The sequence below is a fragment of the Schistocerca gregaria genome, chromosome 8, assembly GCF_023897955.1.
Source record: "Schistocerca gregaria isolate iqSchGreg1 chromosome 8, iqSchGreg1.2, whole genome shotgun sequence".
NCBI lineage: Eukaryota > Metazoa > Arthropoda > Insecta > Orthoptera > Acrididae > Schistocerca > Schistocerca gregaria.
The window spans coordinates 325484426-325512369 of NC_064927.1; the positions used below are offsets into that span (position 1 = coordinate 325484426).

The 27944-nt window shown below is 43.7% G+C and overlaps 1 protein-coding gene across 1 annotated transcript in view; it reads right to left on the reverse strand.

Annotated features, from left to right (window-relative positions):
- The window catches only part of LOC126285168 (odorant receptor Or2-like), a 69489-nt gene that overhangs the window by 18916 nt on the left and 22629 nt on the right, over positions 1-27944 (reverse strand). The window contains exons 3-4 of the mRNA XM_049984478.1: positions 13008-13109; positions 9685-9840 (exon numbers count right to left, since the gene is read on the reverse strand). Coding sequence (XP_049840435.1) covers positions 9685-9840; positions 13008-13109 — 258 coding nt within the window. The remainder of the gene's footprint in view (positions 1-9684; positions 9841-13007; positions 13110-27944) is intronic.

Genomic DNA, 27944 nt, shown 5'->3' on the forward strand with positions numbered 1-27944 from the left:
ACCTCCATCTGATATGCGCCCAGCATGACGACTCTTCAATTGAAGATGCGATGTTATCTAATGACATGGCACCTGATGATGTGATGTCGCTCCTCGCCGCCATCTCCGGTCGGCACCCACCTACGAACACCGACCTTCACCCTCCTGCATCTGGTGAGGTGGCCCTCCTTTCTGTGTCTTACACTACCTGTAGTTACACCTGTGGTAGTGCTCCACCGAACTGACACGGTGAGATGTTTGTCTCCTGGGTAGAGGCGGTGTACAGGACGATGGAGCCCTCTTGGTGAGGTCAGCTACCTCTCTGTCACAGCGATGCACCCTTCCACGAGGGCCTAATGAGGAGCTTCCTACATGTTTCCGTCATCTGCCCTTGTGGCGATGGCAGTTTTACACAACTCGCGCTTCTCTTACTTGACTATATCGTAGCGGATGCAGTTGCCTGTCTAAAGGTAAGGCACTCACATTGTATGTTTTCACGATCATCAAAGTCTAATCGCCATATGGTTCGTCTTGCTGCTGTGTTTGTCCGACTCCCTTCTGTAAGGGGGCCGTGTATCTCTTTGTAAGTCAGCAGGATACCTTGATAATGAGAGGAGACATTCACTAAACCCAGACACCCAAAGACCATTTGCCACATCACTCACCTGCAACTGAGCAACACTTAAACCATGTTGCCTCTTGGGAGAATGTTCATGGCGGACGTACTGGGCTCATGTATTTCGCTAGCCTTTCTTCTTGTCGCCTCAGTCATGTTTATATCTCCCGCAGGCTGCTTAAGTCTGGCCCATTGCTTTCTCTGATCATGACGTCTATATCAGATTCGTCGATCTCTGGCGTGGAAGGGTGTGGCGCAGCTGGGAACCATGGAAGGTGAACAAGTTACATCTTTCTTCACCGACTGTCCACAGCTCCTTGAGACCACTTGGACAACCTTTCGTCCACGCAACCATGTAGATCAGTCTGCCCTATTATGGTGGCTCCTCTGCTGTGCAAGGCTTTGATTGGTTATGGAAGGGATATCACATTGTGGTCACGATGAACAAAGTTAAGAGCGTCAGGTGGTAGTAAATTGTACGACGGCACAGCTCACACCCCACACTCCATATGACCCTGACGGAGCTATGGTCGGAGCATGCACACGCGAGGGGTTAGCGCAGGCCTGTCCATCTATGTACCACATGATAGCAAACAGCACCACTGTCGGAGAACTTTGATAACTGTTATTACAACTGATGAAAGGTGATACTTACTCCGCAGCGCCGAAGAAACTGGTATAGGCATGCATATGCAAATACAGAGATATGTAAACAGGCAGAAGGCGGCACTGCGGTCGGCAATGCCTACGTAAGACAGTTAATATCTGGCGCAGTTGTTAGGTCGGTTACTGCAGCTACAGCCCACATTATCAAGATTTAAGTGAGTTTAAAGGTGGTGTTATAGTTGGCGCACGAGCGATGGGACACACTACCCGTACCACCATATCAGGGGTGTACCGTGAATATCAGGAATCCAGTAAAACATCAAATCTGTGACATTGCTGCGGTCGGCAAAAAGATCCTGAAAGCACGAGACCAACGACAATTAAAGAGAATCATTCAATGTGACAGATGTGCCACCCTTCCGAAAATTGGTGCAGATTTCAATTCTGGGCTATCAACATGTGTCAGCCTGCAAACCAATCAACGAAATATCATCGATATGGGCTTTAGGAGCAGAAGGCTCACTTGTGTACGCTTGATGACTGCACGACAAAAGGCTTAAGTCCTCGCTTGGGACCATGAACGTTGGTATGTTGATAACTGGAAACGTGTTGCTTGATCGGACAAGTCTCGTTTCAAGTTGTATCGAGCGAATGAACGTGTACGGGTATGGAGACAACCTCATGAATCCATGGACTCTGCATGTTAGCAGGGGACTGTTCAAGCTCTTGGAGGCCCTGTAATGATTTTGGGCGTGTGCAGTTGTAGTGATATGATAACCCTGATACGTCTAGATACGACTCTGATAGGTGACACGTACGTAAGCATTCTTTCTGATCACCTGCATCCATTCATGTCCATTGTGCATTCGACGGACTTGGGAATTCCAGCAGGGCAATTCGACACTCACTAGTGCAGAATTCCTACACAGTAGCTAAAGGAACAGTCTTCTGAGCCTGAACACCTCCGGTGGACACCAAAGTCCCCAGACACGAACATTATTGAGCATATCTCGGACGTCTTGCAATGTGCTGTTCAGAAGAAATCTCCTTCTCCTCGTACTCTTATGGAGTTATGAACAGCCCTGCAGGATTCATGGTGTCAATTCCCTCCAGCACTACTCCACACACTAGTAGAGTCCATGTCACGTCGTGTTGCAGCACTTCTACCCTACACAATATTATGCAGGTGTACCAGTTCCTTTGGCTCTACAGTGAAGATACCCACTGAGATACAGGATCTATCATCCATGCACTCTATTTTGCCAACATTGTGACGGTCTCCCTACTCCCCTATGGCTCGTTTCTTGTGGATGCAACAATGAAACTGATAACTGACGTCATGGTTGATGATGTCCGGGATGCTATCCAGACAGGCACTACAAGCAAACTGACGGGCCCTGACTGCCTCCCTGTGGAGCTTAATCGGATGTTTCGTCCTCTATTGGCGCCTGTGTGAAAAGGAAATTTATTGGGTCCTTATGTCGCCTGTCGTGCAGATTCCAGACAGTGTCCTCGACAGTCTCTTCATTCCTATCCACATACCTTAGAGAACATCACCATTATGCGAGTATAGCCCCTTGACTTCTCGCTGCTGGCTGCAAATGTTAGACAGATGGCCCAGTACGAGGTTTCCCCTTATCAAATCTCTTTGGAAGGTCTCAGTAACATAAGCACTGCCCTCTGTTGCTGTCAGAGTATACTCACTACTTCTCACACTCATGTGCAGCTATTGACTTCAGTCAGGCGCGTGATCAAGACGATCACGACTACCTGGAAGAGGTGCTCCATTATTTGGGATACCCTGATATTGTCATCGACATCATAATACGCTTCTTTCGCGGAGCGACCTCCCATGTACTTCGCAATGGCCCCCTCATAGCTCCAAGGTGAGATGGATGATACATCGTTTGTCAAGGCTGCCCAATCTTAGCGCTATTGTATGCTTTCGCCACGGAACGGCTGCTCTTACTTAATACACCTGTCTGAGATGTCTCTTGATGCCTTCTATTTTGCTGCACTGCTGATGCGGACGATGTCGTCCTCGTTCTTCGTAGTGGTGCTAACATCGATAGTCACTGGTATACGTTATCACCTACGGCAAAGCTTCTGATAGCTGCCTTAACGTTTGCAAATCGAGCGCTGTGGACATAAGTGCAGGGCCTCCTGAAGGCAAGAACTGCTCCACTGAGTGTAGCTGTTTCTACCCGATGCTTGGGACTCTGCAAGTGATTTATGCGCATCAGTGTCCTCAGCTGCCGGCACCTACTTACCCAATTACGAGCTGGGCTCTTCGGTCAATGTTTATGGGCCCTCGATCTACTGCGAAGAACACAATATGTAAATGTCAAGTAGCCTGTATGTGACAGAGATACTCCACATTTCGCCTTCCATGGCCCGCTGCATGGCTTGGCTTCTTATATTTGCCACCGTTTGCTGTTTGAGGTACAAGAGTCCCAAACTTAAACTGTGCAGGGGCAGTGTAGGACTCTATCATGACATTGATAGAGCGACAGTCCTCTTCACCGGCTCTCAAATGGTGCTGTAGCGCCGTTCTCCCAGCTGTCTTACCAGCCTGTTGCTGGAGACCTTCCACCAAGCTCTCTCTCAGTCGCTATCTAACTTTCGGATGTTCCTCCCCCCCCCCCCCCCCCATCCTACTTTTACTTAAGCCATTTTTCCTTGAACTGCGACACTAGCTTGATGTCCACGAAGGCGACCTCTGGATTTCTTCAGCAGAACAGGGCACCAAGTGCGGTTTTTATGGTCCATTGGAAGCAAGTATGCCACTCTTGCCTTGATGGGATTCACTTCAGAGACAATTCGTGGTGTGTCACCTGCAATGCTCTGGACACGGCCGAGCATCGCCTGGTATGCGGATCCGCGATAGATGTCTAGTTCTTGGTGGGACAGATACTGGCCTTAATTACCTGCTCCTCACCTGCTTCTCTTCCCGTCGTCGGAATACTTTCCACAAGGAAAGAACTCTGTAAATTGAATTTTTGGACATAAAGCTCGCTGATTGTTAGCTGAGGCCGTGGCAAATATTCTTGACTTTTGGCACTTAATGAGCAACACTGTGCATTTGTCTACAATTACAAAAAAGACAGTTTTTCTCTAATTTTCTATTTAGTGCCTTCCCTAACGCATCTCGGAGTTGGGGTATTCCTGCAATGAACATTTGAGCTACGCAGTTTCCACTAGTAGTGCCGGTTATTATGTGGTCATGGGAAAGTTCGTCACCGGGTGTCTATTGGTTCGGTAGTCCAACCGAGTTTGACGAACTGTCTCTCCCTCCTCCGTGCGACGTAGGTTGGCGTACTAATGTTAATAAAGTTGAGGTTGTCTCAGTGAAATGCTTTGTACTTCTACTCCACGTTCTCAGCGTTTTCCTTGGCTTCAGGGGAGCAAACGGGACATGGTGGCCTGGACTCGTATTGCGATCCTTCCCACTTTGCACCCACAAGTCTCTTTGGACGACAGAAAGGTTCCATTGAAAATGTTGACGAAAAAAAGGCGTCCCACACATGTCTTGTGATACAATGGCTGTGTGAATCCTCAGTTCTCATCGCCGTGCAGAGCACTGCACTCTAGATTCCAATTTTCCGTTTTATTTAATGAAATTACAAATCGTTAGAAGAAATTCCTTGACAAAATCTGAGAAAACATATACACATTAGCTCTTTTCACAAGCTCAATTCAGTAAGCTGTATTAACGATCATAGACATAGACATATGCTGTGTGAATATCAGAGACAAACGTCCCTGCAGAACTTCAACGCAACCGTCATGGAAACGAATTTGATTTTGCTCATCACATAGGACCTATGTGCCAATGAATAGTTTTGAAGTGATTATTGTTCCTTTGTGCCAAATCTGTGTAATATCAATTAGGCACCACTGTAGGCTTTGCTGACACCAGCATTGGAAGCTTCCACTCGGTTTAGCTTCTAAAATGAGCGAATTTTGTTAGTTTGAATCTAATGCAGTACCTTAAATATCAGTTTAGATCAGTATCCGTACATGGGCTTCCAAATGAGCAATGTACTTACGTTGCTATAGAGGATGAAGTGCAATGTATTCACATTGTTTATCACATAAATTTAGGTTAAGAAATCAAGCAATGACAATAAATCTCATTGCACCCTAGTTACCCACTGTGACTTGAAGAAAACATACTAATTACTGACGAAAAATCACTTCTAAAAGGAAAAGACACGAGAAACAGGTCATTTGCTCAGCTCCGATGACCATTGAAGACAGTGTCTGGAGACGCCCTGGACATCGGTGGGATACCAACCTGAATGTCGCCTGCCATGCGGCCCGACAACCAGGAGGGATGGTCTGGGGTGCCATTTCTTTTCATGGCAGGGACCCTTTGGTTGTCATCCGAGGCAACCTTGCAACAGTGCGGTACGTCGGAAGCCACACTGAGCTTACATTTAAGCAAGATAATACTCCTTCCTCATATGGTGAGAGTTTGTATGTACTTGTCAAACCCAGCATTAACCAGCAAGGTAGGTGGATCTCTCCCCAAAGGTTAAAGTTTGAAGCGTTATGCCCAAGGCCCTGGACCAGCTCGGAATTTTTACGGGCTAACAGAATTTGGCATTATATACCTCAGGAATACATCCGACGACTCTATCAGTCAGTGCCTAGCCGAATAACTACATGCATAAGGGCCACAGGTGGACCAGCTCATTACTATGAAACTCTTACTGTTGAATGAATCATGTAATTTTTCCGTAACTGTGATCGTTTGTTTGTTTGTACATGAACATCACATTTACCGATTTCCGTTCCATTTGGATGACTCCTTCGCAGTATGCTGTATAATTTTTTTATTAATTTTAGAGTGTATGTGCGTTTTGTACTGTTTATCACCAAAAGACGTGTCTGCCAGCTGCTGAACGTTGATGACTCTGGCTCTTCATATCCAATGTTAAGTAGTGGATGCTGCAGTTCAAACGCGTTTGTACTCTAGAAGATCAACGTATAACTTGTCTCGAAACTCAAACTATGCATTGATAAACTGTAAAATATTTTACTGTGCGCTGAGTGATTAAGACTGTTTCAAAATTTTGAGGCTGTTCGCATATAGTAATTAAGTGTATGTTACATTTTACGTGTAGAACTGGCCGTGGCATCCTGCTGTGTAAAATGGTTGCCACATTTTTTTGTACACGGGGAAATATTTGTTGGGTCATTGTAATAGGAATCTAGTTGACTTTATTCAGTGGTTTCTTACTGTGGATTAGACATCCACGACTTCACGCAAAATACCCAGTATCAAATGGGAACCTTGTCCAATCCATCTACCGTTGAGGCATCGACCATTCTTTTCAAATTTGCAAAAGGGCTTTTCTACATTAGTGAATTTACATAACATAATACTATGATCATTTTCTTGTACAGCTGGATGAAAAATAAAGTCACAGAAACAAACTTGACACAAAATAGAAGTATGTTTTTTAGCAAGAATGTACACCTTTTCATAACATATACTCCTGGAAATGGAAAAAAGAACACATTGACACCGGTGTGTCAGACCCACCATACTTGCTCCGGACACTGCGAGAGGGCTGTACAAGAAATGATCACACGCACGGCACAGCGGACACACCAGGAACCGCGGTGTTGGCCGTCGAATGGCGCTAGCTGCGCAGCATTTGTGCACCGCCGCCGTCAGTGTCAGCCAGTTTGCCGTGGCATACGGAGCTCCATCGCAGTCTTCAACACTGGTAGCATGCCGCGACAGAGTGGACGTGAACCGTATGTGCAGTTGACGGACTTTGAGCGAGGGCGTATAGTGTGCATGCGGGTGGCCGGGTGGACGTACCGCCGAATTGCTCAACACGTGGGGCGTGAGGTCTCCACAGTACATCGATGTTGTCGCCAGTGGTCGGCGGAAGGTGCACGTGCCCGTCGACCTGGGACCGGACCGCAGCGACGCACGGATGCACGCCAAGAGCGTAGGATCCTACGTAGTGCCGTAGGGGACCGCACCGCCACTTCCCAGCAAATTAGGGACACTGTTGCTCCTGGGGTATCGGCGAGGACCATTCGCAACCGTCTCCATGAAGCTCGGCTACGGTCCCGCACACCGTTAGGCCGTCTTCCGCTCACGCCCCAACATCGTGCAGCCCGCCTCCAGTTGTGTCGCGACAGGCGTGAATCGAGGGACGAATGGAGACGTGTCGTCTTCAGCGATGAGAGTCGCTTCTGCCTTGGTGCCAATGATGGTCGTATGCGTGTTTGGCGCCGTGCAGGTGAGCGCCACAATCTGGACTGCATACGACCGAGGCACACAGGGCCAACACTCGGCATCATGGTGTGGGGAGCGATCTCCTACACTGGCCGTACACCTCTGGTGATCGTCGAGGGGACACTGAATAGTGCACGGTACATCCAAACCGTCATCGAACCCATCGTTCTACCATTCCTAGACCGGCAAGGGAACTTGCTGTTCCAACAGGAAAATGCACGTCCGCATGTATCCTGTGCCACGCAACGTGCTCTAGAAGGTGTAAGTCAACTACCCTGGCCAGCAAGATCTCCGGATCTGTCCCCCATTGAGCATGTTTGGGACTGGATGAAGCGTCGTCTCACGCGGTCTGCACGTCCAGCACGAACGCTGGTCCAACTGAGGCGCCAGGTGGAAATGGCATGGCAAGCCGTTCCACAGGACTACATCCAGCATCTCTACGATGGTCTCCATGGGAGAATAGCAGCGTGCATTGCTGCGAAAGGTGGATATACACTGTACTAGTGCCGACATTGTGGATACTCTGTTGCTTGTGTCTTTGTGCCTGTGGTTCTGTCAGTGTGATCATGTGATGTATCTGACCCCAGGAGTGTGTCAATAAAGTTTCCCCTTCCTGGGACAATGAATTCACGATGTTCTTATTTCAATTTCCAGGAGTGTATATTTCGGTGTGCACCAGGCATTCGTGTTAGTTATACTGCATTGTACTGTGACCGTGCTGATCGAGCAATACTCCCGTACAGTTCTTGAATCTTAATACACCACGAAAGAGTTGTTTACTCAGCCTACTTAAATCACTGGACTGGAGTTCTTGCTGAAAAATTGCTTGATTCCCAGACTTGGTTATACACAGCATGATATATACGGCGCTATCGTAAGAGATCTATCCAGAGGCTTCAGATAAGAAACTGCTTGTAATACTCTCTCCTTCACAATTGTTAATTTTGTGTTCATGAAGTCAGTCTGGCGTTTTCCTTGGAGCTACGGGTGGCGATAAGGCCTCTCTACTGCTCTGAGCCGTAATATCGGCTCCTGCACTGCAACGCCGCCCGTAGCGCAACGAACACCTCAGACACAAGTAGTTCAAAGCCAGGACGAAACAATGCCGTGTAAAACATGGGTTTACAAAGCAGCATATTACCTAACATTATCACATCCGGCATCATGAGAGCAGAAGTTTCAGCACTGGTAACAGCCGCATATAATTTAAAGTTTCTGTGTTCTTAAAGTCTCTGTACCCTTTCAGTATAGGGAAACTGAGGATTTTAAGTACGACTTATGGGTTATCAACGATATTTCCTAAGTTTCTCAACTTCGCCGAAATATAATCAATTACTTCTAAATCTAAATAAATTTGCATCTCGGTAACTTTTCTATCTACAGAGTATGTTATGAAGATCGCGGTCGTGCATTTTACAGACATTTTCCAACAGCACATCAACGATAAAACATATCTGTTGAAATAAAATGATCGCCAAAATCCATTCATCTAAAAACGAATTATGTAGAAAAATAAATGGATTTCGAAATAAAGATGTAGTCACTCACTAGTAAGCTGAAACAATTTTACTTTGTCCTGGTGTCCAGTCATGGAAATGGAAAGACAGACAGACAGACACACACACACACACACACACACACACACACACACACACACACACACACACACAAACACAACAGAAAACTTTAGTAAACGTTATCGGCATGTCGAGATGAAATTTGTTTTTAAATTGCCAGTAAGATAGATTTCAAATTCTTTAACACAGCATCCACAATTATGAAGAGAAGTCAATTTTCATTTATTTGTTAGATTAATAGACAACTGTCTAAACGGTTTATGCAAACTACGTAAGTACATAATGTAGCACCTCTATTCTGAAACTAATTTAAGTGCGAACAACGCATTTCCATACTCAGCCACTCAATATACAGATATTGCGAATGCAGCACTATTGAGTATCGGAACGTACTTTTACCTACCAAGTGAATGTCAGAATACGTATGGGTAGCTGGTAAATTTATGTACAAATGTTGATAGAATTTGGACCTTACTTGCAATATTCAGAGTTATTAGGTTATACCGATAACTTGAAATTGGCATTTAGGCAGAAGTCTGCTGGCCAGTAATAACAACCAAATAAACGGAAACTCGTGCCGGTAAACTCAATTGTTACAAGAGGCAGTTGTGCAAAGCCAGACAGATGCATGTATAAGTACTGACCGAAAGAAAGGATTCCCTGTTGATCGGGTAGATGTATCCGGCGGTGAGAATGAGCGGTTTCTGGGCGCGGCAGATGAGGATCCTTAGGGCACGCTTGAAGCGTGCACTCGCGTCCACCCAAGAACAGCAGTACGCTGCAGTTGAGACCGCCTCCGCCTGTCGACATCGGAAAACTGAAAATTTTATGTTCCGCGCTAGTTACACTGTTAGGAAAAGTTTCTTTCATCGTGCGATAGACGGCGCCCAGCAGTGAAGTTAATCAACTCTGGAGATACGGAGTGTACTTCTCTTCAGGTTAAATAGCCATATCTTGAGTGAGTCTTGTTTAGCAAAGCTCACTATTCGTCTGTGTGTAGGAGAGAGCCGAGTATGTTCGCCCTAGAGGCTGTCTGAATATAAGGTACTCGCATGGTGAGGGAAATGATTAAACTGATTCTCCCTTGAGGGTCCAGTCACCCCACGAAGTCTAACCTGTTTGCTGTACCTCTCATCAAAGCTACAACTTCTTTTTTTATTTTAGTTATCCGGATGGAAGGTAAACGGTTACTTTGTGTATTTACTGTGGAGAGGGAAACTAACTTACTTCGTTTTAATGAAGTTGCCTTGAAAGTGTGATATCTGGATTCCAGATGTAATTGCAGTTGCAGGGTAATGTAGCTTAGATGTCATGCGTCAGTGCTGGAAAGTAGCCACCTCGGTGATGGCTTCTGGCCACTTTGTGTAGAGGAGAAACGTAACAACAGTTGCAGAAAGAAGAGCGATACTTACAGCCAGAACTTATAACAGTGACCTAGTTTAAGAATGGTTCAAATGGCTCTGAGCACTTTGCGACTTAACATCTGTGGTCATCAGTCGCCTAGAACTTAGAACTAATTAAACCTAACTATCCTAAAGACATCACACACATCCATGCCCGAGGCAGGATTCGAACCTGCGACCGTAGCAGTCGCGCGGTTCCGGACTGAGCGCCCAGAACCGCGAGACCACCGCGGCCGGCAGTGACCTAGTAGCAACAAATAAAGGAAGAGGACATAAGGAAAGTAAGAATATGGAGAAACTCAAACCAGTCTTAAAAAGAAGTATGCGAAGAGCAGGAAACCAAACCCTACGAAGGGCTCGTCATGACTACAACGATGCAGACTGTAAGTGCAAGTATTGAAACGAAAAATTTAGAGATCCAGGGCCAGAAGAGCGTGAATTTTGTAGCCAGTTCTGTTCCCACTGTGCCTACGAACTCTGTACAGGAGTTGAAGAAAATTTGACATTTAATTGTGTAAATCCAAATAATTTAATTCGAATCATGTTTTATTACGAAATATATTTACTTTCTTGTTTTAATAGGTTTTCAATGCCTATTTTTGAATTTAAATCTATGTGGTCGCTCTGCACGCTCTTGCTGGTCTATCTTGCCACTTTATGAAAATGGAATTGTTTGAAGTACTTAATTTGGCCACGGTATAATTAAATTGTTCGATATAAACTTCAGTAATAGCAGAATGTTACAACTCATATTTATGCGTTTCCGAGTGTGGCTGCTGAACATAAAAAATAGGCATATCTTTGTCTGGCAACTTTTTCCAGCTCTCCCCTACTTGAACAGAAGATTCGTTCTAAAGATTGTGCTTTGAGAAAGCATAGATTCTCTTTTTCTCTCGACATTCATACACTTTTCGCTTCCCTCACACAATTGTCAGACGATTTCCCTTCATTTTGCCATCAAACATACACTAAGTGATCAAAAGTATCTGGAGACACCCAAAAGCATACTTTTTTCATATTAGGTACATTGTGCTGCCCCCTACTGCCAGGTACTCCATATCAGCGACTTCAGTAGTCTTTAGACATCCCGAGAGAGCAGAATGAGGCACTCTGCGGAACTCACGGACTGCGAATGTACTGCGGGTGTCACTTGTGTCATACGTCTGTACGCGAAATTTCCACACTGCTTAACGTCGTTAGGTCCACCGTTCCCGATGTGATAGTAAAGTGAAAGATGAAGGGTCACGTACAGCACAGAAGCGTAGAGGCCGACCTCGTCTGTTGATTGACAGAGACCGCCTGCAGTTGAAAAGGGTCGTAATGCGTAATAGGCAGACATCTATTCAGACCATCGAATAGGAATTCCAAACTGCAAGTATTGTGACAGTTAGGCGGAAGGTGAGAAAACGTAGCTTTCATGGTCGAGCGGCTGGTCATAAGCCACACATCACGTCTGTAAATGCCACACGACGCCTCGCTTAGTGTAAGAAGCATAAACGCTGGAAAAATGGTGTGCAGCGATCGCATGGCAGAGTGTGAGTGTGGTGAATGCCCGGTGAACATCATCTGCCATCGTGTACAGTGCCAACAGAAAAATTCGGTGGCGGTGGTGTTACGGTGTGGTCGTGTTTCTCTTGGAGGGGCCTTGCACTCCTTGTTGTTTTGCTTGGTACTATCACAGCAGGTGCCTACGTTGATGTCTTAAGCAAGTTTTTGCTTCCCCCTGTTGACGAGTAATTCGGGGATGGTGACTGTATCTTTCAACACGATAGAGCACCTGTTCATAAAGCACGGCATGTGGCGAAGTGATTACGCGACAATAATTTCCTGTAATGGACTGGCCTGCACACAGTCCTGACCTGAATGCTATAGAACACGTTTGGGATGTTTTGGAACTCCGATTTCGTGCCAGGCCTCACCGACCGACATTGATATCTGTGTTCATTGAAGCAATCCGTGAAGTATGGGCTACCATTCCCCGAGAAACCTTCCAGCACCTGACTGAATGTATTTTTGAGAGAGTGGAAGCTGCCATCAAGGCTAAGGGTGGGCCAACACCATAATGAATTCTAGCATGACCATTAGAGGGCGCCACGAATTTGTAAGTCATTTTCAGCAGGTATACGAATAATTTTGATCACATGTGGTAAGTAAATACTGATGATAACTTGTATGTATACTTATCCATGTTATGCTTTTGTTGAATGTTTACAAAAAGAAAATCATTTGTTTAGTTTGTTGACTTGTGGAAATGCTTCCTGACAATGCGTGACGTAATTGTAGCTCCAAATTCTCTGTATGATTTTATTTACTCAAATATACTTGTGAGACATGCAGTAGTATTTATTCAGGCCTTACGATTACTATTGTGTTATAAATGTAGATATTTAACCGAGGGATACGTGAGCGGGGTTCCAGTAAATAAAACTACTTATGCATCAGCCTAATCGAATCTCTCATACTATGCCTTTCTTAGCAGTATGTTTCTTGGGCTAGTAGGTGAGTTACGAAATTACTACATTTTGGCTTTTGTGAAATTTATCAATAAAATGCGTAATACTCACCTGTTCTGTTATATGGTGAGCAGCCCAACAATAGAGATACACCTGGCCTCCGGGAATGGGGAGAAACGCGACACATTTAATAACTGCAGTGACGTCAGTGCTCTGTGAAAAGAAATCACGAGAATTTCGAATCAGAAAAAAAATCCATAATATTGCTAGCTACTAGAGCCAGATGCGGTTCAGTAAAAAACGTGACTCCGTAGTAAGAGTACGTACTCACACGAAAGAGTCCAAGATGTTTGAGGAAGCAATCTCGAGGTGCCAAAAGTTAGCATGGGAATTCTTTTAGGGCTATTAAAGCAGAAACTTTCAGCATACACAAGATCCCAAGTAAGGTGAATACCATTAACATAACGTGTTTGTAGCGCTATATAAAAAAAAAAAAAAAATTCTGAAAGTGGCAATAAGAAGGGAAGTAATCGACCATAACTTTTATTTTCTAGGAACAAGCGATTGTTTTTATGTTTTGGAAGTTTAAAGAGTTGTAGTTCTGTATACTTCAATGACATTTCGTAACTCCTGAAACGAAGAAAGGAAAATTTCACCTTTCAATGTCTGGAGAAAATAGAAAATATTATCGGAGAAATAACTTAGTGATGTGCACTAAGTGAACGGCAGTGGTACTAGCAGAAAAGTTCAACATCCGTACGCCATGCGAATTGAGAGACGAGGTAACAAAATGCTGCGCTTAATTTCTCTGGTCCAATTGTTACAGTAACTTTACAAAATTAATATAGTGTTAGTACGTAAGTATAGGCATTCCAATGCACAGTTCAGTTTTCCACTGCCAGTCAGTGCATCAGTCACGAACATTCAATATTGTGTTGGCAGGAAATTCTAAAATCAGAGATGGAGGACGGTGGTTAACATAAAATTTGTTGATTGGGGATGGATGGAAATTGAAAAATTAAAGGTGGCAGACGGTGGGAAATTTTTGCCTCCTAATATTTTATGTGACAACTCTGAAAGCTTTTTAAATAAAACAGACGTTATTAACATTCTACATCTTCATCCTACATGTCAACATATTTGCAGTCGTCCGGTCCGAATTCAACTGTGTAACATGGCGGCATGTAGTATAACTATGTCGGTGCATGAGATACAGAGGGCTATAATGGAGTTTAGAATTCGAAGCGTTTGTCCACACATGTTGCACTCCGTCCTATGGCCTAACAATGCCAGAACACACATGAGCAGAACAACAATTACAACGAATGGTTCAAATGGCTCTGAGCACTATGGGACTTAACGTCTGAGGTCACCAGTCCCCTAGAACTGAGAACTACTTAAACCTAACTAACCTAAGGACGTCACACACATTCATGCCCGAGGCAGGATTCAAACGTGCGATCGTAGTGGTCCTGCGGTTCCAGACTGAAACGCCTAGAACCGCTCGGCCACACCGGCCGGCCAACATCTGCAACAATCCGACGCCATGGATTCACTGCCATCGATCATACTCCATATACTCCCTACGTGGTCCCAATAAATTGTCATCGATTTGCAAATATTAAAGAACATTTTTTAGGATTTCGTTTTGATAGTAGAGAAATAGTGCAAATAGAGGTGAGTTTTTGGCACCGCCGACGAAACCAAACGTTCTACAGTGACGATATCAACGAACTGGTTTTTCGTTCGGTGAAACGTGTTCGTCGGCAGCGTTACGATGTTAAGAAATAAATCTGTAGACATAAATCAAAGATGTAGATGTTGATTACGGTTGTTTTATTTAAAAAGTTTTTCAGAACTTCACAATAATAATTTGGGACATTACTTTTCCGGACACCCCTGTGAAAAGATGGCCAATGAGGGCAAATTAAAAATTTTAATATGACGGATGGTGAGAAATTTAAAAATTAAAGATGCCAGGAGGCGCGGTAGTTAAAATTAAAGGATATCCAAGGCGGTAATTTTAAAAAAATTCCATATTGTGATGACAGGAAATATTTTTTTCTGCCATTTACAAAGCAAGATACTGCAGACAGGAAAACTTTTGCAGCAGTGCAGAGTGCAGTACATTTTTTTGGCAAATCCTGCCACAGTCAGATGTATCTAGTTGTATTACAGTAACTTCCCACACCGAAACTTACTTAAAAATTTTGTAAGGTCTCTCTCTCTCTCTCTCTCTCTCTCTCTCTCTCTCTCAAAACACACACACACACACACACACACACACACACACACATACACACACACAAGCTTTCTCATCTGAAATAGTGCAACGTTCAAAGGTTCAAAAACATGTGTATACTCTGAATTTTTTAATGTGCGACAAAAAATCTGTACTTTAGGATACTTTTGATCATGGTAAAAAATACTGGCCGGTACACCCTTCATTAAAGTTGGGTTAAATACTTTTGAACATATGGAAAACAAATCAGAGCATTAAGATAGTTTTGAGCTTAGAAAAAGTACTGCAAGGTACTACGTTTCTATAAGTTTTTGGGTAAATACTTTTGGAATTGTCTGAAATAATAAATTTTGAGTATCCAGATACTTTTGAACTTCTGAAGTTTAGGTGGAGAAAATTGCATATCTTTTCTGTGTGTATGTGTTCCTACAGTTTTTTTCGGCAAATAGCAATTTGAGAAATTCGTGTAATAAATTCGATACTTTTAAACATAATGGACATTTACAATATATATATATATATATATATATATATATATATATATATATATATATATATATATATATATATACTACTGGCCGTTAAAATTGCTACACCGCGAAGATGCCGTGCTACAAACGCGAAATTTAACCGGCAGGAAGAAGGTGCTGTTATATCCAAATGATTAGCTTTTCAGACCATTCACACAAGGTTGGCGCCGGTGGCGACACCTACAACGTGCTGACATGAGGAAAGTTTCCAACCGATTTCTTATACACAAACAGCAGTTCGCTGGCGTTGCCTGGTGAAACGTTGTTGTGATGCTTCGTGTAAAGGTCGGATTGTAGCATATAGCGACATTGGTGTTTACGTTGGTCGAGACCCAATGACTGTTAGCAGAATATGGAATCGGTGGGTTCAGGAGGGTAATACGGAACGCCATGCTGGATGCCAACGGCCTCATATCACTAGCAGTCGAAATGACAGGCATCTTATCCGCATGGCTGTAACGGATCGTGCAGCCACGTCTCGATCCCTGAATCAACAGATGAGGACGTTTGCAAGACAACAACCATCTGCACGTACAGTTCGACGACGTTTGCAGCAGCATGGACTATCAGCTCGGAGATCACGGCTGCGGTTATCCTTGACGCTGCATCACACACAGGAGCGCCTGCGATGGTGTACTCAACGACGAATCTGGGTGCATTGATGGCAAAACGTGATTATTTCGGATGAATCCAGGTTGTGTTTATAGGATCACGACGGTAGCATCCGTGTTTGGTGACATTGCTGTGAACTCACATTGGAAGCGTGTATCGTCATGCCATACTGGCGTATCACCCGGCGTGATGGTATGGGGTGCCATTGGTTACACGTCTCGGTCACCTCTTGTTCGCAACGACGACACTTTGAACAGTGGACGTTCCATTTCAGATGCACGACCACATGTTGCAGGTCCTGTAAAGGCATTTCTGGGTACAGGAAATGTTCGACTGCTGCCCAGGCCAGCACATTCTCCAGATCTCTCACCAATTGAAAACGTATGGTCTATAGGGCCGAGCAACTGGCTCGTCAAAATACGCCAGTCACTACTCTTAATGAACTGTAGTATCGTGTTGAAGCTGCATGGGCAGCTGTACCTGTACACGCCATCCAAGCTCTGTTTGACTCAACGCCCAGGCGTAACAAGGGGGTTATTACGGCTAGAGGAGGTTGTTCTGGGAACTGATTTCTCAGGATCTGTGCACCCAAGCTGCATGTCAATGTAATCACATGTCAGTTCTAGTATAATGTATTTGTCCAATCAATATCCGTTTATCACCTCCATTTATTCTTGGTGTAGCAATTTTAATGGCCAGTAGTGCCCTCTTGCACTTTTTAAATATCCTGCTATCCACCACTTTTAATTGGTAACGGTCCAGGAATTTGCCTTCTTGGATTTCAGATTTTCCCACGAGCGACATTTTGATGAAGTCACAGCTCTGAACAGCTCTGAGCAGCGATTTAAACTCTGTTCTCTGGAATGTCCATAGCAATACTCCTTTTTTGTAGTTTAGAGAATTGTTTGAAAGAAGTACACCGCTCCATTAAAAATCAGATTTATTTTCGGTATAGCAAAATATCCGTCCCACACTGTCAATAGTCGAAAATATTGATTCGATAACTTAAGTTCATACACTCTGAGGTCTTTTCATATCTCGTATGTGAAGAGAATTCTAAAGGGAACTTTACCTAACATTTGGAATAAAAATAGCTTGCGTTGCACTGTGGATTTCAGCCCCCATCACGTCAGCCTTTAGGCTCCTGAAGTAATCACAATCTTAAGGGTGGGTAGGACGTCGAGCGGCATGACTTGGAGCAAGGCAGGCACAACAGGACATTCTAATTACCACTGTCTATACCTTTTCAAATAAATTCGTAAAACTTTGTCAGCAAGACCAGCAGGGATTCAGGATTGACACTCATAGTAGTGGAAGTTCAAAAACATTACAAAATAATTTTTTACATGTGAATTTTCATCATTTTTCGTTTACTACTGGCTGCATTTGTTGCTATAGGTACACATTTCTTCGTAAGTAAGAGAGATTTTTCCATGAATTTTGCACAGCACACAAATACTAGGTTCAATCCCGTCTCCAGCCATCCTGATTTAGGTTTTCCGTGATTTCCCTAAATCGTTTCAGGCAAATGGCGGGATGGTTCCTTTGACATGACACGGCCGATTTCCTTCCCAATCCTTCCGTAACCCGAGCTTGTGCCCCGTCTCTAATGACCTCGTTGTCGACGGGACGTTAAACACTAATCCCCACCACCACCACACAAACCAAACTTACAGGTACATGAAACTCTAAAATTTATTTAACTTACGGAAAAATAAATGAGCTGTTGCATTTTAAACTTCATGTTTAGAAAAAAACTCAACTTTTATAGTTAATTACATCAATTTGTACCCCAGTTTTTAATACATTTGGAAAAATCCAGAGTTTCATACACATGTAAGTAAGGTTTGTATGCTGGGCAAAAGTCATCGAACAATCTCTCTTATTTATGAAGAAACGTGTACCTATAGCAACGAATGCAGCCCATAGTAAGTGAAGAAATGATGAAATTTCGCAAGCAAAAAAAAAAAAAATCTGTTATGTGTTTGAACTTCCACTGTTATGAGTGTGAATCCTGAATCCTTCCTGGTCATGCTGACAAATTTTTACGAATTTATTTGTAAAAGTATAGACAGTGGGAATTAAAATGACCTGTGGTGCCTGTCTTGCTCCAAGTCGGGCCGCTTGACGTCCTACCCCACTGAAACGGATTTGTAAGCCCACATTAACTGCATAATGGTGTTCACAGGTATTAAAATGTGGAGTCCTGGAGTAACAAACTGAAAATTCTGATATGTAGTACACGTGCTGAATTACGTAACAGACCAGCTCTCGCTAAGGTCACATTTAGTGTGTGGCCATTTACATGAGAGAGGATACTGAGAGACACCTTTAATTGCCATTGAGCAGGATATAACTTTCACACTGTGATTTTCATTTCTTGAATCACATGAAATAAATACTTAGGTGATATGGCTCTGTGACAAACAGGACCCTGTGCGAATGGTTATGGTGATGGTTTGATAAGCGAAGTTTTAAAACACGCCTTGTGTGACAGCAGTAGTTTTTTCATTAATGACACTTGGTAACTATAACTATCATTAACAGTTTGATCATAAATTTGGGGTTGTTAGACAATTTTGTAATTTTAAAGCTACAATTGTATCTGCTATGTTTATCATGGTGATAATAATAACTGTTACCTGTCTTTAGCAACTTGATTTTTTCCAGGTATGTTTCACCTAATCAGATTAGGAGGTTTCAGGATTCTAAAAAGGGATAAAATAGATAACTGTTCAATTCCAAAAAACTGTCGTGAGGTACAGAGTGTTTCCCAGCAGAAATTTTAGCTTATCTCAGTTTCTGAACAATATGCAATTACAAGCTAGGGATTTGCGTCCTATTCCTTTTGTGTGCACATCTCGTTTATCTCTTAAAGATCCATTATAAGATTTTATGAAACAGGCTTGTAAAAACAATACACAATTTTAATTGCAAAATGTGGATAATATTTGGTTTTGAGTACATACTAAAAAGTGAAGCTTCCAACAGGATTGGTCGTATTCTACGTCAACACGGAGTACAACGTGTGTTTCATACACCATCTAAGATTAGGGGTGAGTTAGAGTCTGTATGTCGCTTACGTAAGATGGGGATATGCGGTATCTCATGCAGTTGTGGCATGTCATACGTGGGTTGGATGATCAGGATTATAAAGAGCGGTGTATGGAGCACGCGTGTCTCACACGTTTACCACAATTGAGCAGATCTGTTATTGCAAAATACCACTTATGTTTTATTTTATTTATCTATAGTATGATACATGAAATCAGCACATGTATAGACATAAGTACAACACCAGACAAGAACACAAGTGTGCAACGCAAATAACACAATATAAAGGACATAAATAGTGTCACAAAAGAACCAACCACTCTTATGACGTTTAGCCTATAAGACTAGTTGCTGACTACACATCCATATAGAGATCTTATATCCACTTTGTGGCATGAGGTGTGACTTCTACAAAGAGCTCAGGAGATCCATAATACACTCCTGGAAATTGAAATAAGAACACCGTGAATTCATTGTCCCAGGAAGGGGAAACTTTATTGATACATTCCTGGGGTCAGATACATCACATGATCACACTGACAGAACCACAGGCACATAGACACAGGCAACAGAGCATGCACAATGTCGGCACTAGTACAGTGTATAACCACCTTTCGCAGCAATGCAGGCTGCTATTCTCCCATGGAGACGATCGTAGAGATGCTGCATGTAGTCCTGTGGAACGGCTTGCCGTGCCATTTCCACCTGGCGCCTCAGTTGGACCAGCGTTCGTGCTGGACGTGCAGACCGCGTGAGACGACGCTTCATCCAGTCCCAAACATGCTCAATGGGGGACAGAACCGGAGATCTTGCTGGCTAGGGTAGTTGACTTACACCTTCTAGAGCACGTTGGGTGGCACGGGATACATGCGGACGTGCATTGTCCTGTTGGAACAGCAAGTTCCCTTGCCGGTCTAGGAATGGTAGAACGATGGGTTCGATGACGGTTTGGATGTACCGTGCACTATTCAGTGTCCCCTCGACGATCACCAGAGGTGTACAGCCAGTGTAGGAGATCGCTCCCCACACCATGATGCCGGGTGTTGGCCCTGTGTGACTCGGTCGTATGCAGTCCTGATTGTGGCGCTCACCTGCACGGCGCCAAACACGCATACGACCATCATTGGCACCAAAGCAGAAGCGACTCTCATTGCTGAAGACGACACGTCTCCATTCGTCCCTCCATTCACGCCTGTCGCGACACCACTGGAGGCGGGCTGCACGATGTTGGGGCGTGAGCGGAAGACGGCCTAACGGTGTGCGGGACCGTAGCCCAGCTTCAAGGAGACGGTTGCGAATGGTCGTCGCCGATACCCCAGGAGCAACAGTGTCCCTAATTTGCTGGGAAGTGGCGGTGCGGTCCCCTACGGCACTGCGTAGGATCCTACGGTCTTGGCGTGCATCCGTGCGTTGCTGTGGTCCGGTCCCAGGTCGACGGACACGTGCACCTTCCGCCGACCACTGGCGACAACATCGATGTACTGTGGAGACCTCACGCCCCACGTGTTGAGCAATTCGGCGGTACGTCCACCCGGCCTCCCGCATGCCCACTGTACGCCCTCGCTCAAAGTCCGTCAACTGCACATACGGTTCACGTCCACGCTGTCGCGGCATGCTACCAGTGTTAAAGACTGCGATGGAGCTCCGTATGCCACGGCAAACTGGCTGACACTGACGGCGGCGGTGCACAAATGCTGCGCAGCTAGCGCCATTCGACGGCCAACACCGCGGTTCCTGGTGTGTCCGCTGTGCCGTGCACGTGATCATTGCTTGTACAGCCCTCTTGCAGTGTCCGGAGCAAGTATGGTGGGTCTGACACACCGGTGTCCATGTGTTCTTTTTTCCGTTTCCAGGAGTGTATTTCCTTATAGGTCATATTTTATTACATGATGCATAGCCTTCTTAGGCCCTCCACAATCACAAGTTGGGTTGCCCACAAATCCCGATTTAAGAAGCATGGCTTTGAACCTTGTGCGGCCACCTTGGACACGGCTAAAGGTAATCCATTCTTTTTTGAGGAAGTTGAACACATGCAGTGATTTTGAGGGATCGGTTGTAAGTTGGTGATTGCTAACTGAATTCTCCCAGTCCTTTATCTACGTACACAGCAGGGTGAAGGTTTTCTATCCCTTACACTGCTGTTGTTCCATGTCGGCTTCCGTCATGTGTAGCATTTATTTGATAAGTTCTTTGCTACCTATTGAATAGATAAATTTTTTATGTGCCCTGTCTGCTGTATTCTTTAACGGTTATTTTTTATCGTCTTAGCTTTGAAGGAGCTATGTTACTTACGATAGAGAGCACTGGCGACTTCACTCAAGGTTTCGTGGAGTTGCACGCCCACCTTGCCAGTTGGTGACTTTCTTGCCAGGCTGAGGCACATCATTACGAAGTAGCGAAGACTGTTGAAGTTACTGCTGTTCACAATGTAGAGGCATCTGCTTCCCAAGAACAGAAAACCACGTTTCTAGGAATATAATCCGTCTTTAGTTTCAGACCAACATTTTTAAGATATTTTTAAGAGGTCAAGGACTTATCCAGCGTAACACGCTGGAAGTTGCATTTCACCTTCTTCTGGTTAAGTGACATCTTCAGCTGTTTATTGGCGCCTTATTGTTGAAGTCAGATGGATTTTGATGCAAACGCCACAGTCTGTAGTATCTGTTAAGGGTTTCTTGATCGTCATCCAGACTCCTTGCCCCTTCCTCAACACATTCAATATGCGCCACTATGGTCAGATAATCAGCGTTTCCGAATTTTTTGTCACTTTTTAAGGTATACCCCTAATGTGTAGGTAGAGTAAAAGTTCAAGAACTGAACCTTGGAGTGGTCCAATATTGATACTGAGTGAAACCCATTCCATTATCCACTTTAAAATTGCAGTTAAAGACATCTTCTGTAGGGATCGTAAGTTGAAGACGTAGAATCACTTTCTTCAATTTTAGAAAACGTCCTTAGAACCAAACAGTACTGTAGGTGGCTGTTAGTTCTGCGAATGGCAATAATGTTTTCTGACGTCTTTGATGTTCTTGCGACGTTAAGAAAATAAATAACCCGCTTCTATGTACAAACTCAAGTCGAATGTCTGCTTGGAACGATTGCGTCACGTTACTAGCCTTGTAGATATGTTTGTATAGGAATCGTTCCGGAAATTTGATGCTCAGTACTGCTATTTGGTGGTAACTCAATAGATCGTTGGGAGTATTATCACTATGACGTGTAGATAAATAATAAGATGGTGCACCCTGGGCGATGTTATTCAGGAACAGAAAGGTGAAGAGTCTACAGCAGCAGTGACAACACTATATGTGCGACACATCACGGGCAATTACTATTGGTTTCTCCGTCTTTAAAAAAAAAATTAAAAAAAATTGTTCAAATGGCTCTGAGCACTATGCGATCTAACGTCTGAGGTCATCAGTCGCCTAGAACTTATTAAACCTACCTAACCTAAGGACATCACACACATCCATGCCCGAGGCAGGATTCGAACCTGCGACCGTAGCGGTCGCTCGGCTTCAGACTGTAGCGCCTAGAACCGCACGGCCACTCCGGCCGGCTGTCCGTCTTAAACTCACTGCAATTAATGAAATAGGTGAAGCTTAGAAGGCCACATCTCAACCCACGCAGAACTGTCTAACACATAAAGCTTCATAACAAAACAAACAATGTTTTCTCCGAGTTTGCAAGCAAGATTGATAATCGTACATGTACAGTGATACAAGAAATGAAAAAACGCACACAAGAAAGATTTCAAATTTGAGAGCTAAACAAACACCTGAAACCCCCCAAATTGCATAAAGGCTAACGAAAAACATTACTTTTATCCGAGGATGGTAAATCTCACTGACACTATGTTGCATACAGAAGAAATCAAACTGCAATAAAAACGTCTGAAACATAACGTCAGTAAGTTGGTTGGTTGTTTTGGGGAAGGAGACCAGACAGCGTGGTCACCGGTGTCATCGGATTAGGGAAGGATAGGGAGAGAAGCCGGCCGTGCCCTATCAGAGGAACCATCACGGCATTTGCCTGGAGTGATTTAGGGAAATCACGGAAAACCTAAATCAGGATGGCCGGACGCGGGATTGAACCTTCGTCCTCCCGAATGCGAGTCCAGTGTGTATGTCAGTAAGTAAATAGACGAAAATACATAAAAAGACTCATAATTTTGGGAGAAAGCATTTTACTACAAGAAAATACAAACGAAATAATTGAGGTAAGCATTGGTCTGACGAGAGGATTAGTAAGCAGTGAACTCAAAAACGTAATAACACTTGTGAAAGGAAACATGGGAAACAAAAACAGTACAGAATCCATAGCACTAGTGAAACTTTAAAAAAAGGCTATAGGAACGCAACACGACTATCACAAGAGCGGATGAAGAAAGCATTGTGGTTCTCACAGATAAACATCGAACATCACAGCACTCGAAATCCCATAAACAGCCATCATTGAGATACATCCTCCGTAGACTAAACACAGTACCATTAAACACAGCCAACTACCAAAAAGTAATGAATACCATAGTACAAATAACCAACAACGAAGGATACGAAGAAAACTTAATCAAAAATGCTGAGCAATAAAACTAGGAAACAGAAAAGAGCAAACATCCACCCATCACCAACAGATGGACAGTATCTCATACAAACAAATACACAAAACACAAGTCAGGAACAATTCGAAGTGAGAAATAAACAGGAAAAGAGATGCTGCACAATGAAATACAACCACAAATACACGCATATGATATCCAATATTTTCAAGAAACAAGGCATAAAAATATCCCTCCAAATCAACAACTTCATTGAGAAGTGCTTTCCAAAAACCATAGGAAAAGCTGATCTCTACCAGAAATCAGGAATATACCCACTGGAATCTAACACATGTGATGGAAGATACATATATTTAACCAGGAGAACATTTGACACCAAATACAAAGAATAAAAGTATAGAATTAATCATTCAACTATAGCAGAACACTTAGACCAACACCAACAAAAGAACACCGTCAGAGACGCAGATATGCGCTTCATAAGGATTAATAACAACAAACCATACCTTCACACTTTACAAGAAAGCTACGACTTTGAAAAACAGCACATACAACACATTCAGGATCACACCAACCTGTCTAACCACACCTCCGTCAAGTTAATTGACCACTTAAGGAAATATTAAATTAAAAAATATGACCACAGGTCCCATTCACGACAACTACATCCTCCCTGTTTCCTTCCTTTTAGCACTTTCCCCCGAAAATCAGAAAGATAACTCCCAACCTCCCCTCCGCCACTTAAACTGTGCTGAACATATAAGTCATCTTGAGAGATCTTCACTAATTTGCATCAGGTCACACACCTCCATCCATACACACGAACCCACACACGCACACACAGACACATACACATTCTCCCTCTAGTCTCCCCACAGTCTAATCTTTCCGTTGCTTTCTTTCTTTATCATCCATTACACACATTCATATATGAATTATGTATTATTAAAAAATGTATATGACAAGTTGGAAACGCTCACAACCTACAAGAAAAACTAACAAATATAAACACCGTAAGACTGCACATACAACTGCAGTTCTACTTGTAAAAGTGATATTAAGTGGAAACAACGCCAGTGCACCATAACAGAAAAAGCAAAAAGGCAAAAAACAAAAAGAAAAAAGAAAGAGAAACTGCCAAGTGTACATGTAGAATAAAGTTTCTTTCGATTTCAACGTCCGCCACAAAAAAGGAAAAAGGCAGTGGTTTGCAGCACATGTCACCAAGAGGCAGAAACACGGTAAGAAAAATAAGTAACAGTTTTATTAAGAAATCCTTTTCGTTTGCTTACCCGCTGGTAAACAATACTGGCTAACTATAACGTATGACGTCGGTCATCTTTGGTTGCGCAGTGATAGTCATCTTTGGGTGTGCAGTGGCGTTAGATGCTTCCACCGTATGTATTGCCTTTATGCATACACTGTATTATGGTTCTTATTAGCCACCTACTGAGGGTTTAAATTTTCTTCCATGAAGCTCTCTCATTGCACTTACGCTCTGAAAATGAGGAGATGTTCACCTGTCGAATTACTGGCGATTGTTGAAGACTTCACCTGGCTGCATTCACCTAAGTTGTTTGAGGCCGAGGGGTATACATTCTAGCTTTAAGATTCTAGAAGCTGATTGTTGGTACCTGACTCATGGAACACTCCACTTCCCAGGTTACGTAAGAGCTGGGATTTAACAAAATGGTTCAAATGGCTCTGAGCACTATGGGACTTAACATCTATGTTCATTAGTCCCCTGGAACTTAGAACTACTTAAACGTAAGTAACCTGAGGACATCACACAACACCCAGTCACCACGAGGCAGAGAAAATCCCTGACCCCGCCGGGAGTGGAACCCGGAAACCCGGGCTCAGGAACGCTACCACACGACCACGAGCTGCGGACTGGGATTTAACCTGCCACCCTATCTATGGCGTATGATGTGCCACAAGTACCTGGAATTGGAGAAAACTGACGCTGCATGAGTTAACTGCCGTGTGAAGTAACGTATTGGTGACGAGAAGGTACCGTCAACAGCTAACAAGTCTGTCAGTGGATAGACGAACCACAGCTCACAAATTATTCACAAGTCCAATGATGGACAACACCAAAGAGGGCATAACAATTCAGTGATACATCTACGCTATAGGGGATAGAACTCACTGCTCTACATGTCAATGAGAAACGAGTTACAGGGGTGCTACACTGGACTTGTATTCGAGAGGAGAGCGGATCAAACCCTGCCCAGAGATTCAGGTTTCCCACTTTTTTCACTAAATCACTAAAGCCGAATGCTGGGATGGTTCCTTGGCAAAGGGTCGATCGATATTCTTCCCCATCCTTCCCAAAACAGAGCTTGTGCTCTGTCTGTAACCATCTTGTCATGCACGGGGTGTCGAACAATAATCTTCCCTCCTTCATGATCGGCATGTGTACTTCTGTGTGCCACACCTAACGTTGCCCAGAGGTTCATATGAGTGCGGGGATAGAGATATTGAAAGAACGATGCACGGAAAAACTTTAGTTTCGATTGGTGAGTCAGAATCGATGTTGATACACACTTTCGGCGTAGTACTACTCCATCAAAAATCACGCAGTGTGTTTCATCTGACATGTTGAGTGTGGACCGTTCAAGAAGGTGATGGATGTGTGCTCGTGTGAAGGATGGTCACATGTAATAGAAACTGGGTCCCGTATACGTGTGCCGTCGTCTCATCCCGGCGCATTGTGCTGTAACATACCGCAGAAATGTGTAGGTCTATTTGTTCACCTACAACAATACACTGTCAACCTGTACCTTCAATAAGAGTATCCAACACTCCATGCGCTCTGGAATTATACCAGAAGAGTTTGTAGAAAACTTCATAAACTTACAAGTGATTTTTTGATCGTCTATGCCAATTCACCTCAAGCTGCACTGAAAACTGCACTCAGAGAGATGTGTTTGTTTTAGACCTAGCTCCGACTATTTCTCTATATGTCACGACAAGGGTGGTGTTGGGCTTTTAGGGGATACAATATCATCGCTCTTCTGACAAACCAATTTAAAAATTCCAAACTTACTAAAATATTGCAAGTGGCATTAAAAAGTGAGTGTTTTAACGAAGATGAAAGACAAATGACGCTGAATTGGTAAAGGATGAAAGGTTTTTTTTTTTACTGTACGATTTATTTATATGGAGGAAAATAACAACTAATGTGTTTATCCAGCTGCGGTATTACGGGATTTGTGGATTCTTGGGCCTTTTATGTGGGAGGATGTTTGTTTCAGGGAACTGGAAGTCTGATGTGGGACAGATTCCGAACCAAGCCTTAGGATGTCGTTGGTGGTGAGGACAGGAGCCCTGGCAACGGAAGGAAGGCGGGTTCTCAGAAAATGGAAATGAGTGATAACACGATAACACAAGTCAGGAACTCTCAGGCAAATCAGGACAAACTAATTGAAACAGTGGATCCTGGAATCCTTGAACTCCGACAAAAAGAGAAAAAAAACCAAAAAGAACTCTAATGAGAGAGTTTTATTAGGTCGAGAATATATCTCCACTACCTAAACTGTACGAAGAAGAATAAGAAGGACAGCAACGACTTTTGCTGTTGAGGTAGCAGGTAGTACTTACAAGAGAAACCTCATTGAAAAAGAATCTGAGAAAAGCAAAAGTAGGCCTGACCAGACTAAAACAGATAAAATCAAAAGTGGCTATACCAAACGTGCTAATACGTCTTCAAACTGACACTGCAAGAGCTGTGAAGTTTACCAGGACCAAAAAATGATTAAGTTCTCAAACGTTGAGTATCGATCCATACCAGGTGTGCGATAATAAATGTAAAGAATAGCCGGCCGGTGTGGCCGAGCGGTTCTAGGCGCTTCAGTCTGGAACCGCGCAACCACTACGGTCTCAGGTTCGAATCCTGCCTCGGGCATGGATGTGTGCGATGTCATTAGATTAGTTAGGTTTAAGTAGTTCTAAGTTCTAGGGGACTGATGACCTCAGATGTTAAGTCCCATAGTGCTCAGAGCCATTTGAACCAATTTTCTCGTAAAGAACAAATTATTTTATTGTGT